Genomic DNA, 13905 nt, shown 5'->3' on the forward strand with positions numbered 1-13905 from the left:
ATTCCTCCTGGAATTCTGCTAGAATTCCTCCTGGAATTCTGCTAGAATTCCTCCTGGAATTCTGCTAGAATTCCTCCTGGAATTCTGCTAGAATTCCTCCTGGAATTCTTCTAGAATTCCTCCTGGAATTCTGCTAGAATTCCTCCTTGAATTCTGCTAGAATTCCTCCTGGAATTCTGCTAGAATTCCTCCTGGAATTCTGCTAGAATTCCTCCTGGAATTCTGCTAGAATTCCTCCTGGAATTCTGCTAGAATTCCTCCTGGAATTCTGCTAGAATTCCTCCTGGAATTCTGCTAGAATTCCTCCTGGAATTCTGCTAGAATTCCTCCTGGAATTCTGCTAGAATTCCTCCTGGAATTCTGCTAGAATTCCTCCTGGAATTCTGCTAGAATTCCTCCTGGAATTCTGCTAGAATTCCTCCTGGAATTCTGCTAGAATTCCTCCTGGAATTCTGCTAGAATTCCTCCTGGAATTCTGCTAGAATTCCTCCTGGAATTCTGCTAGAATTCCTCCTGGAATTCTGCTAGAATTCCTCCTGGAATTCTGCTAGAATTCCTCCTGGATTTCTGCTAGAATTCCTCCTGGAATTCTGCTAGAATTCCTCCTGGAATTCTGCTAGAATTCCTCCTGGAATTCTGCTAGAATTCCTCCTGGAATTCTGCTAGAATTCCTCCTGGAATTCTGCTAGAATTCCTCCTGGAATTCTGCTAGAATTCCTCCTGGAATTCTGCTAGAATTCCTCCTGGAATTCTGCTAGAATTCCTCCTGGAATTCTGCTAGAATTCCTCCTGGAATTCTGCTAGAATTCCTCCTGGAATTCTGCTAGAATTCCTCCTGGAATTCTGCTAGAATTCCTCCTGGAATTCTAGCAGAATTCCTCCTGGAATTCTGCTAGAATTCCTCCTGGAATTCTGATAGAATTCCTCCTGGAATTCTGCTAGAATTCCTCCTGGAATTCTGCTAGAATTCCTCCTGGAATTCTGCTAGAATTCCTCCTGGAATTCTGCTAGAATTCCTCCTGGAATTCTGCTAGAATTCCTCCTGGAATTCTGCTACAATTCCTCTTGGAATTCTGCTAGAATTTCTCCTGGAATTCTGCTAGAATTCCTCCTGGAATTCTGCTAGAATTCCTCCTGGAATTCTGCTAGAATTCCTCCTGGAATTCTGCTAGAATTCCTCCTGGAATTCTGCTAGAATTCCTCCTGGAATTCTGCTAGAATTCCTCCTGGAATTCTGCTAGAATTCCTCCTGGAATTCTGCTAGAATTCCTCCTGGAATTCTGCTAGAATTCCTCCTGGAATTCTGCTAGAATTCCTCCTGGAATTCTGCTAGAATTCCTCCTGGAATTCTGCTAGAATTCCTCCTGGAATTCTGCTAGAATTCCTCCTGGAATTCTGCTAGAATTCCTCCTGGAATTCTGCTAGAATTCCTCCAGGAATTCTGCTAGAATTCCTCCTGGAATTCTGTTAGAATTCCAGGAGGAATTCTGCTAGTATTCCTCCTGGAATTCTGCTAGAATTCATCCTGGAATTCTGCTAGAATTCCTCCTGGAATTCTGCTAGAATTCCTCCTGGAATTCTGCTAGAATTCCTCCTGGAATTCTGCTAGAATTCCTCCTGGAATTCTGCTAGAATTCCTCCTGGAATTCTGCTAGAATTCCTCCTGGAATTCTGCTAGAATTCCTCCTGGAATTCTGCTAGAATTCCTCCTGGAATTCTGCTAGAATTCCTCCTGAATTCTGCTAGAATTCCTCCTGGAATTCTGCTAGAATTCCTCCTGGATTTCTGCTAGAATTCCTCCTGGAATTCTGCTAGAATTCCTCCTGGAATTCTGCTAGAATTCCTCCTGGAATTCTGCTAGAATTCCTCCTGGAATTCTGCTAGAATTCCTCCTGGAATTCTGCTAGAATTCCTCCTGGAATTCTGCTAGAATTCCTCCTGGAATTCTGCTAGAATTCCTCCTGGAATTCTGCTAGAATTCCTCCTGGAATTCTGCTAGAATTCCTCCTGGAATTCTGCTAGAATTCCTCCTGGAATTCTGCTAGAATTCCTCCTGGAATTCTGCTAGAATTCCTCCTGGAATTCTGCTAGAATTCCTCCTGGAATTCTGCTAGAATTCCTCCTGGAATTCTGCTAGAATTCCTCCTGGAATTCTGCTAGAATTCCTCCTGGAATTCTGCTAGAATTCCTCCTGGAATTCTGCTAGAATTCCTCCTGGAATTCTGCTAGAATTCCTCCTGGAATTCTGCTAGAATTCCTCCTGGAATTCTGCTAGAATTTCTCCTGGAATTCTGCTAGAATTCCTCCTGGAATTCTGCTAGAATTCCTCCTGGAATTCTGCTAGAATTCCTCCTGGAATTCTGCTAGAATTCCTCCTGGAATTCTGCTAGAATTCCTCCTGGAATTCTGCTAGAATTCCTCCTGGAATTCTGCTAGAATTCCTCCTGGAATTCTGCTAGAATTCCTCCTGGAATTCTGCTAGAATTCCTCCTGGAATTCTGCTAGAATTCCTCCTGGAATTCTGCTAGAATTCCTCCTGGAATTCTGCTAGAATTCCTCCTGGAATTCTGCTAGAATTCCTCCTGGAATTCTGCTAGAATTCCTCCAGGAATTCTGCTAGAATTCCTCCTGGAATTCTGTTAGAATTCCAGGAGGAATTCTGCTAGTATTCCTCCTGGAATTCTGCTAGAATTCATCCTGGAATTCTGCTAGAATTCCTCCTGGAATTCTGCTAGAATTCCTCCTGGAATTCTGCTAGAATTCCTCCTGGAATTCTGCTAGAATTCCTCCTGGAATTCTGCTAGAATTCCTCCTGGAATTCTGCTAGAATTCATCCTGGAATTCTGCTAGAATTCCTCCTGGAATTCTGCTAGAATTCCTCCTGGAATTCTGCTAGAATTCCTCCTGGAATTCTGCTAGAATTCCTCCAGGAATTCTGCTAGAATTCCTCCAGGAATTCTGCTAGAATTCCTCCAGGAATTCTGATAGAATTCCTCCAGGAATTCTGATAGAATTCCTCCAGGAATTCTACTAGAATTCCTCCAGGAATTCTGCTAGAATTCCTCCTGGAATTCTGCTAGAATTCCTCCTGGAATTCTGCTAGAATTCCTCCTGGAATTCTGCTAGAATTCCTCCTGGAATTCTGCTAGAATTCCTCCTGGAATTCTGCTAGAATTCCTCCAGGAATTCTGCTAGAATTCCTCCTGGAATTCTGCTAGAATTCCTCCTGGAATTCTGCTAGAATTCCTCCTGGAATTCTGCTAGAATTCCTCCTGGAATTCTGCTAGAATTCCTCCTGGAATTCTGCTAGAATTCCTCCTGGAATTCTACTAGAATTCCTCCTGGAATTCTGCTAGAATTCCTCCTGGAATTCTGCTAGAATTCCTCCTGGAATTCTGCTAGAATTCCTCCAGGAATTCTGCTAGAATTCCTCCTGGAATTCTGCTAGAATTCCTCCTGGAATTCTGCTAGAATTCCTCCTGGAATTCTGCTAGAATTCCTCCTGGAATTCTGCCAGAATTCCTCCTGGAATTCTGCTAGAATTCCTCCTGGAATTCTGCTAGAATTCCTCCTGGAATTCTGCTAGAATTCCTCCTGGAATTCTGCTAGAATTCCTCCTGGAATTCTGCTAGAATTCCTCCTGGAATTCTGCTAGAATTCCTCCTGGAATTCTGCTAGAATTCCTCCTGGAATTCTGCTAGAATTCCTCCTGGAATTCTGCTAGAATTCCTCCTGGAATTCTGCTAGAATTCCTCCTGGAATTCTGCTAGAATTCCTCCTGGAATTCTGCTAGAATTCTTCCTTGAATTCTGCTAGAATTCCTCCTGAAATTCTGCTAGAATTCCTCCTGGAATTCTGCTAGAATTCCTCCTGGAATTCTGCTAGAATTCCTCCTGGAATTCTGCTAGAATTCTTCCTGGAATTCTGCTAGAATTCCTCCTGAAATTCTGCTAGAATTCCTCCTGGAATTCTGCTAGAATTTCTCCAGGAATTCAGCTAGAATTCCTCCTGGAATTCTGCTAGAATTCCTCCTGGAATTCTGCTAGAATTCTGCTAGAATTCCTCCAGGAATTCTGCTAGAATTCCTCCTGGAATTCCTCCTAGAGTTCTGCTAGAATTCCTCCTATAATTCTGCCAGAATTCCTTCTGGAATTCTGCTAGAATTCCTCCTGGAATTCTGCTTGAATTCCTTCTGGAATTTTGCTAGAATTCCTCCTGGAATTCTGCTAGAATTCCTCCAGGAATTCTGCTAGAATTCCTCCTGGAATTCTGCTAGAATTCCTCCTGGAATTCTGCTAGAATTCCTCCTGGAATTCTGCTAGAATTCCTCCTGGAATTCTGCTAGAATTCCTCCTGGAATTCTGCTAGAATTCCTCCTGGAATTCTGCTAGAATTCCTCCTGGAATTCTGCTAGAATTCCTCCTGGAATTCTGCTAGAATTCCTCCTGGAATTCTGCTAGAATTCCTCCTGGAATTCTGCTAGAATTCCTCCTGGAATTCTGCTAGAATTCTTCCTGGAATTCTGCTAGAATTCCTCCTGAAATTCTGCTAGAATTCCTCCTGGAATTCTGCTAGAATTTCTCCAGGAATTCAGCTAGAATTCCTCCTGGAATTCTGCTAGAATTTCTCCTGGAATTCTGCTAGAATTCTGCTAGAATTCCTCCAGGAATTCTGCTAGAATTCCTCCTGGAATTGTGCTGGAATTCCTCCTAGAGTTCTGCTAGAATTCCTCCTATAATTCTGCCAGAATTCCTTCTGGAATTCTGCTAGAATTCCTCCTGGAATTCTGCTTGAATTCCTTCTGGAATTTTGCTAGAATTCCTCCTGGAATTCTGCTTGAATTCCTCCTGGAATTCTGCTAGAATTTCTCCTGAAGTTCTGCTAGAATTCCTCCTGGAATTCTGCTAGAATTCCTCCTGAAATTCTCTTGAGAAGATTTCCGTATTTATCTTGAATATTTTTTAAAAGTCGGTAGTTCTCTTGCAGCACACTGCTATGCTATCGAAGCAATAGTCAGCATTTGCAGTTAAAATCTCTTGGACTACTTCGAGGGACACAGGGTGTTTTTAATTACTTCAAATCCTATGGAGCAAGTTTCCCTTTTCCGCCATTCCTCCATTGCTTCACAAGAAGCTATAGCAGCGTCGACAGCGCATCGCAGCGCAGCAAAGGAGACCAAACCACCCCAAGATGGATGGACATAATAAGAACCCTAATCTCGGGATGCAATAAATTTCACTCGGACAGTGATTTGTCCCAACATGGGTAGAGAGGAAATTCCGGTGAAGTATCATCCTTTCGTATCCTCGGTCTCTTCTCATCCAGTCGGGTTCTTGGACGCTGGACGCTGGGCTCTGATTATATGAAGAAATTGAAAATTCCAACTGTTTCGAAGGAGAAAATTATTGGACACTCGTTCGCTGCACAAGGAGTTTCCTACCAGTTAGGAAGTTTGTCACCAAACTAGGAGAAAAGCGTTTTGGAGTGAGGGAAAGTAATTTCGAAAACATCTCGTTCGTTGCAGTTTGTGCTACGCTGACGACGGTTGAGGAATTTACCAAGAGAACCGTTTTAGGCTTAAGGCAGTGGAACCCAGGCAGGCACGATGAACTAGAATTTAGTTGCATTCCGGGTGAAAACTCACCACTGACTGGGGAGCAACCATGTAAATGTGTGCGTGCATTTCCGGAAAGAGGAAGCGGAAATTTTAGCCCGTAAGCAGCATAAATTACCGTCAGCAGCATCGGGCGCCGATGCGATGGATGGCACAGGAAGTTCAAATTGTATGGTTATAAGTTTGGTGCTTTTCCCTCTAGACGGAATGTTTCCGGTGGTATGATGTAGTTGGCACAAGTTTTTGTGTTTCATTTGGATAGCAAAGGAAGATCTTACTTATGGTTTGTTGATTTATGAGCAGTAAATCAATTTAAGTATCTAATAAAATCGTAATTGACATCTGCTAGGGAATCTTCCTTACTCTTGTTAAGGAATCTCCCGGATTCCTGTCAGGGAATCCCCAGGATTCCTGTCAGGGAATCCCCAGGATTCCTGTCAGGGAATCCCCAGGATTCCTGTCAGGGAATCCCCAGGATTCCTGTCAGGGAATCCCCAGGATTCCTGTCAGGGAATCCCCAGGATTCCTGTCAGGGAATCCCCAGGATTCCTGTCAGGGAATCCCCAGGATTCCTGTCAGGGAATCCCCAGGATTCCTGTCAGGGAATCCCCAGGATTCCTGTCAGGGAATCCCCAGGATTCCTGTCAGGGAATCCCCAGGATTCCTGTCAGGGAATCCCCAGGATTCCTGTCAGGGAATCCCCAGGATTCCTGTCAGGGAATCCCCAGGATTCCTGTCAGGGAATTCCCAGGATTCCTGTCAGGGAATCCAAAGGACTCCTGTCAGGGAATCCCCTGGCTTCCTGTCAGGAAATTCTCAGGATTCCTGTCAAGAAATCCTCAGGATTCCTGTCAGGAAATCCTCAGGATTCCTGTCAGGAAATCCTCAGGATTCCTGTCAGGGAATCCCCAGGATTCCTGTCAGGGAATCCCCAGGATTCCTGTCAGGGAATCCCCAGGCTTCCTGTCAGGAAATTCTCAGGATTCCTGTCAGGGAATCCCCAGGATTCCTGTCAGGGAATCCACAGGATTCTTGTCAGGAAATCCTCAGGATTCCTGTCAGGAAATCCTCAGGATTTCTGTCAGGAAATCCTCAGGATTCCTGTCAGGAAATCCTCAGGATTCCTGTCAGGAAATCCTCAGGATTCCTGTCAGGAAATCCTCAGGATTCCTGTCAGGAAATCCTCAGGATTCCTGTCAGGAAATCCTCAGGATTCCTGTCAGGAAATCCTCAGGATTCCTGTCAGGAAATCCTCAGGATTCCTGTCAGGAAATCCTCAGGATTCCTGTCAGGAAATCCTCAGGATTCCTGTCAGGAAATCCTCAGGATTCCTGTCAGGAAATCCTCAGGATTCCTGTCAGGAAATCCTCAGGATTCCTGTCAGGAAATCCTCAGGATTCCTGTCAGGAAATCCTCAGGATTCCTGTCAGGAAATCCTCAGGATTCCTGTCAGGAAATCCTCAGGATTCCTGTCAGGAAATCCTCAGGATTCCTGTCAGGAAATCCTCAGGATTCCTGTCAGGAAATCCTCAGGATTCCTGTCAGGAAATCCTCAGGATTCCTGTCAGGAAATCCTCAGGATTCCTGTCAGGAAATCCTCAGGATTCCTGTCAGGAAATCCTCAGGATTCCTGTCAGGAAATCCTCAGGATTCCTGTCAGGAAATCCTCAGGATTCCTGTCAGAAAATCCTCAGGATTCCTGTCAGGAAATCCTCAGGATTCCTGTCAGGGAATCCCCAGGATTTCTGTCAGGGAATCCCCAGGATTTCTGTCAGGGAATCCCCAGGATTTCTGTCAGGGAATCCCCAGGATTTCGGTCAGGGAATCTCCAGGATTCCTGTCTGGAAATCTTTTTAAATCTTGTAAATCTTTTGAATTCCTACAGGGGAATCCCCCCAATTTCTGCTATGAAATCTCCCAAAGTTCTACCCGATTTTCTGCCAAAAATATCCAGTTAGTCTGCCAGAGGCGCTCTAAGACTCGTGTCAAGGAATCTCCAGAGTTTCTTTTGCAACACAGTTTGAATTGGAATTTGATCATTCTTTGTTTTGTCATCATTGAACTTCTATTTCAAGTCCAAGTCCGGCTTCGATAGATACCAACATAACCCCAATCAGTCACTCATGTGGTCGGCGTTAAGTCAGAGAGGACCATGTGTTTTTTACTTAATTTTTAGAAAAACGACTTTAAAGTTTGCAACTCTATAAGTTTTAAGTTTTTCAACAAATGTTCTTGAATTTTTGCCATAAATCTTAACAACTATTCATCACTGCATCGCTTTGTAATGATCGCGAAAAAACGTGAAATAAAACATGAAACCGAGAAATTGCTAAGTAGTTGATTGTAATTAGTCCACTGTGACTGAACGGTTTTTGGAAAATCTTCCACCAATTACAGTTCACACTCATGTTTTTACATATATGATGAAAAAATAATGCACAAGTAGGACAACAGTTAATAGGAAAAGTGTTTAATGTGAACAGGAAGTTTGAAGTTCGATATTTCTGTTATTTCACTGTTGATTACCATTTTCAATTTTTATGTTCAGTCAAAGTGGACCAAGTACAACAGTTCAGTATCACATGAAGGGTAGTCAATTATTGAGCTATTTAAGAATTCTTAACTTGAACATTTAATAGCTTACAACTTTTTGAATGTATTTTTACAGTTCGGTACGTTTTTGAAATATTGTAATTACACAGTTCATAATAATATATTCAGAGGACTCGCATTTTTCAAAAATTCGTTCAGACAGAGTTAACCAAGTTCACAATTCTGAAATAATCGGTGAAATCAATTTCCTCATGAAACGGGTGTTGGTACATTTTAATCTGATGCTCAACAGCTACTAAGCAAACATATTTGATTTGGAAAGGATTACGAAGAATAAGGTAATTTCAACTATTTTTCTTAGAGACACATGGTCCACTCTGTCTGCACGCGAAATGCCACAATATGCTTCAACACGATGATCTATAAAATACGATTTTGAGCACAATAAAATAGGATTTCATGTGCTTTCTTGATCTATAATCATCAGAAAATGCGTTAGGGAGTCATACGATTTGGAAACGTATCTCATTTGGATGATAAACTATTTTATTTATTGGATTTTAACCAATACATATTTTTTCTGCTCTCTTGACATCACGCATATGGTCCACTCTGACTGCACACTATTATTGATTTTTGCAGTTCAATCAAAAGAAAATTGTGATATAACTCTCGTTAAATGTAATATTAAGAAAATTGAGTGAATGTTCCAAGTAGCTTAAGTAATTCTTAATCAAATGCCCTAAAAATCTAATTTTCGTCAATTTTGTTACTTGGTCCTCTCTGACTTAACGCCGACCATGTCATCTTCAAATTCAGCATTCAGTAGAAAGCAGGTTACTCACCCGACAGGAACAGATCCTGCAGCGCTTGCACCGACTGGCACAGCAGTGCCCATCCCTCCGGTTGACTGACCCGTTTGAGGGTCACCACATCGGCCAGAGTGACATAGCTGAGACAGTACCCGGTGGCCGCTGGAGCCGGCGCTGGTGCCGATGGCGCCACCGTCGTCGGACCGGTTCGACTTCGTCCGCTTCCGTCACCTCCGCGATTCAGCGTTCCACTTCCGTCTCCACCAACCATGCCAGCCGACGACGCCGGCCTGGATGGTTGCGCCCGATGTTGGTAGTGGTAGTTGACGTTCTGCTGCTGCTGGTAGTGGTGCCGTTTACTACTACTATTGTTACTATTACTATTACTACTACTATTACTAGCACAGCCTTGTTGATTCTGTTGCAGTTGTTGTTGTTGTTGTTGATGGAATTGCTGTTGTTGTTGCTGTTCAAAATGGTGCTGGTAGGTCCCGACGGTGCCCACGATGGCCGTGGCGGCCGTGGCCGTGGAGGAAGCGGTCGAAGTACCGGACCTGGTGCTCCGGAGCGAGTCCCGGTCCTCGCCGGCCGGTTGCTGTTTCCGCTGGGTCGTCGTTCGACCTCCGGCGGCCTGGGTGGCAGCCAGTTCTAGGAATTCCGAGCGCAGGGCCTCGATCTGCTTGGACTGAAGGTCGAACCGGGCGTCGCTATTATTGTCAGTGCTCGGCGGCTGCTGCGGCGGTGGTTGCGGTGCTGGAGGCGGCCCGGCGTCCGCTGGAATACTGCTAATATTGTTATACTTATACTGAAGATAAGGCCCCCGCGGTAAAGTGTTATTCGTATAGGCACCGTAAGTGGGTCTCGGCCCAGCCTTTAGCGGTTGTTGCTGACTCGGTTGCCCACTCTGGTAGACAACTGGCCTCGGTTGCTGTTGCTGTTGTTGTTGTTGCTGATGATGGTGATACGGTTCTTGAAAAATTTGCTGTTGCTGATTTTGATTGTGGCTCTTCTTCAGTCTGGCGTGGTGCGGACCTTCGCCGGCCTCGACTCCCACAAGGTTCGATAATGAGCTCGATGACGATGAGTGCGGTAGGGTGACCCGTAGCGCCGTACTGGACGACGACGAGACTGTCCCCGGTCCGGCATAGAAGTGCTGTTGTTGTTGTTGTTGCTGCTGCTGTTGATGGGGATAGGGTGGCAGATGATACTGATGGTGTTGTTGGTGGCGATGACCACTGGAGGAGGGCCTTGGCAATGTGGCAGCATGTGTTCCGGATGACGACGGCAGCGACGCGGTAGACGACGTGTGATACATTCTGGAATGGGAAACAGACGTTGAAGAGGAGACAATTAGCGAAAACTATGGCGAAAGTCATTAATTAGTCAGCATCATCAGTGTCATCACATTTGTCATAGTCTGCGCTGGTTATGGCTTACAAGAAGATGACATATTTTGATAACGTGATGATGGGATGTGAGAAGGAAAGTGGATCATTTATCTTTTCAGATGGTGGGTGCTAATTGAAAAGATTGGCTTCGCTCAGGAGGAGTTCTGCGTAGGTCCGATTGCGTGTAGGTTGAAGACCAAAGTTTTTTGACGTGTGAGAAGATAATTAATTGCGAAGTCAAGCTATATGTCCCGCAACGCCTACCAATGATAGTTTGTATGGGAAATTGGTGTAATGTAATTGGGTTCATTCTTCGGAAAATAATAAGGCGATTCAATACATGCAAAAAAAAAAATAATCAGACTTTCAATGCACAAAAGAAATAAACTTCTTTGGCAAGGAACAAACAACTTCCTTGTTGTTATGTTATTTCTTCAGTATCATACAATACACTTTTAAAACAATTCAATCCGGAGGGCCCCTGAGTAAATTCGTGTATGTAACATATTATCGAAAACTGATGGAAATCTGGGAGTGCTTATTTTCATAGATTATAAGATTTTTTTCTTGTATTTTTCAGAAATTCTCTAGATATCTAACAATTTCTTTGGAAACTTTATGAGACTTCCTCCGATAATTCCGTTAGAGTTTCTCCAAAACTACCGCCTTAGAACTTTTTTAGAATTAAAAAAAAACTATAATTTTTCAGCGATTTATCCAAAAATTTATCTCAATTTTATATTGAAATGTTTCTGAATATTCTGTATGAAATGTCACCTAAAATTCCAACTGTAAACCCTCAACTATTTTTACATACTCGGATTCCTTTCAATAAGTCTGATCTGTTGAACAGGTAGTTTTCATTGGGAAAGTGTGTTAAAAATGGGAATGAGTAGCGTGAGGTGACAACGTTGTAACGTCACGCTACTAATTCCCGTTCTTAATATACTTTTCCAATGAAACCCAACTTCTATCGAAAATTCGATTTTTGAGTGAACATATAGCCTTTCAGTACACTTCGGTGTAGGGGAAAGGCAAATCGAATTTTCGATAGAAGGCTCGGAGGGTCAAGCCTCATATACCAATCAACTCAGTTTGACGAATTGAGATGATGTATGTATGTGTGTATGTATGTATGTCTGTGCGCAAAAAAAGTTCCCTCAATTTTAGACACTTCCCATTGGCCGATTTTTCGGATTATAGCTCGATTCGAACCGCATTGTTTGCTATTAAAAATGGTTCGCATCGATCGAGGCGTTCCGGAGTTATGGCCATTTCAGTGATCCGGACCAGCACCGGTGGAACTGGCCGAATATAAAAATGAACCATTTCCCATCATGCGACACATCAAACTGCGACGATTTTTGTAACCTTCAGCATGGTTGACGAATTTTATGCGAAAATGAACACTGGAGACCAGAAACTCCACGATATCGGCCCAAAATGCAAGATCGCAGTCTAATATTCAAGATGGCGGCTGTTCAATATAGCTTTAGGTTCTAGAACCATGCAATATGGGTGTATTTAGTATGAGGAAGATGCCTGGAGTCCAGAAAAGGCAATCAGAATATCCAAGATGGTGATCTAAAATACAATATGGCGGTTCAACTTTCAAGATGGCTGCTGTTTTATGGAGTTTTAGGCTCTAAATCCATACAATATGTGTATATTTGGTATTGAAAAGATGTCTGGAGTCCAAAAATGATGATAACAATATCCAAGATGGAGTTCCAAAATTCAAGATAGCGGCGTTAACTTCAAGATGGCGTCTGTTTAATGAAGGTTTAGGTTCCAAAACCGTACAATATGGGCATATTTGGTATGGGGAATGCAACCGGAGTTCAAAAATAACGACCATAATATCCAATATGGCGTCCAAATATTCAAAATGGTGGATGTTTAATGGAGTTTTGAGCTCTGAAATCACTCAATATGGGTGTATCTGGTACGAAAAACAAAGGATTGAAACACTGTTTGTTTTGTTTCAAATTTTTGTATTTTTTGTTAGAAGTGAGCACGCATGAAACCAAAAAGAACGAAATCAATCAGTGCCGTAATAGCTGGTTTTCGAATAGGATGAAATTGGGAGCATGAGATTACTAATGGCACTCATACCCTATTTCTTCCACCGCGAATAGCTTTAGAGTTGCTTCGATTTATATCTGAACTCTTCGATTATCTTGTAATAAAATCTTTGGTAAACCAATAAGGGTTTATTTATTCTTAATTAAATCTGGAATTTTTAGTACTTTTTCAAAAGTTCCATTTTTTTAATCTTCTTATGAATACCTTGGATAATCATATATATAAAAACTCAGAGTTGTCTGTCCTTCCGTCACGCTTTGAAATGGTTCATTGAAATGTTTCACAGAATGAAAACTACAATAATCATTGCGCTGTACCATTGCACCTGTGTTGAATTGTTGCATCATTACATTCATCATCGTTGCATTAGTGCATCATTGCATTGGTGCACCGTTGCGTTAATGTATCGTTGAATTGGCCATGTATCAATGCATCGTAGGATTTGTGAAGCAAGGTTTAGCTAAATTGATTCAGCAGTTTCCTTAGAAGTTTCCAGAATTTCCTTTCCATTCTATGGATCAGAACTCTACAACAGTCATTTTCATCCAAAGGTGAATACTTGAAGTATACCTTCTGGTGCTTCTTTATGAGATATCCAATGCTGTAAAATATTTCACGTATGCATTGATGTGATAGCTTTCGTGGAATCTTTTAACAGATTTTCTTCCAGAAGATTCAGTGAATAAAAATCAAAGATATGACATCGCAGAGTTGTCTGTCCTTCCGTCATGCTTTGAAATGTTTCACGCGGTATGACAGTTACAGGGGATGGCCAAAATGTTTGGGATAGGCAACCTTTTTTCTCCCACAAAAAAATTCAACATGCTGTAACTTTTCATAGAGTGCTTAAAAAATCTCAAATTTTGACTGTTTGTCAACCTATTATATGTGCATCTGTGGTACAAATTTGGGCTCGATTGATTAATTTTTCGTGAAGTTAGAGCCGTTCGGGTAAAACACTATTATTTAGACAACTCATTTTTGAACTGTCATATCTCGGAAACCAGTGAACCGAATTGAATGAATTTTTTAACGTTTATCAACAATATATTGATACTCAATACGACGTTATAAAATGTAATATTTTCTCACGGCGAATTAAGTTATACCGGATTGAAATTTTTACCCATATAGAGGAAAATAAGTCAAATTTACAATACCACATAAAAATTACTAAATGTGTTCTTCCTTCAATCTGAATAGGTTCTAGTATATCTGGTAAGAGATAACTTGAGAACAGAAGTGGAACATCTTTGGATATCAACACTAAAATTTATTGACATTGATGTAAAAAAATCATATTTTTTCGAGAAAAATCCAAAAAGTGTCAATCCATGATAACTTTTTTCAACGTTTAAAAAGTATCTATGTTTTAATGGTTTGTAAAGCATTTACATATTGTTAGTATGCGTTCAAAATTTAATTCAATTCGGTTCACTGGTTTCCGAGATAT

At 42.1% G+C, this 13905-nt stretch overlaps 1 protein-coding gene across 3 annotated transcripts in view; it reads right to left on the bottom strand.

Moving 5' to 3' along the window:
* Nucleotides 1-13905, bottom strand: part of LOC109432921 (uncharacterized) — a 527049-nt gene that overhangs the window by 164368 nt on the left and 348776 nt on the right. For all 3 annotated transcript variants that reach the window (XM_062845149.1, XM_062845151.1, XM_062845150.1), the window contains one exon: nt 9013-10295. In XM_062845149.1, the coding sequence (XP_062701133.1) occupies nt 9013-10294 (1282 nt within the window). In that variant the 5' untranslated portion in view covers nt 10295. The remainder of the gene's footprint in view (nt 1-9012; nt 10296-13905) is intronic.

Source organism: Aedes albopictus, chromosome 1 (genome assembly GCF_035046485.1).
Source record: "Aedes albopictus strain Foshan chromosome 1, AalbF5, whole genome shotgun sequence".
NCBI lineage: Eukaryota > Metazoa > Arthropoda > Insecta > Diptera > Culicidae > Aedes > Aedes albopictus.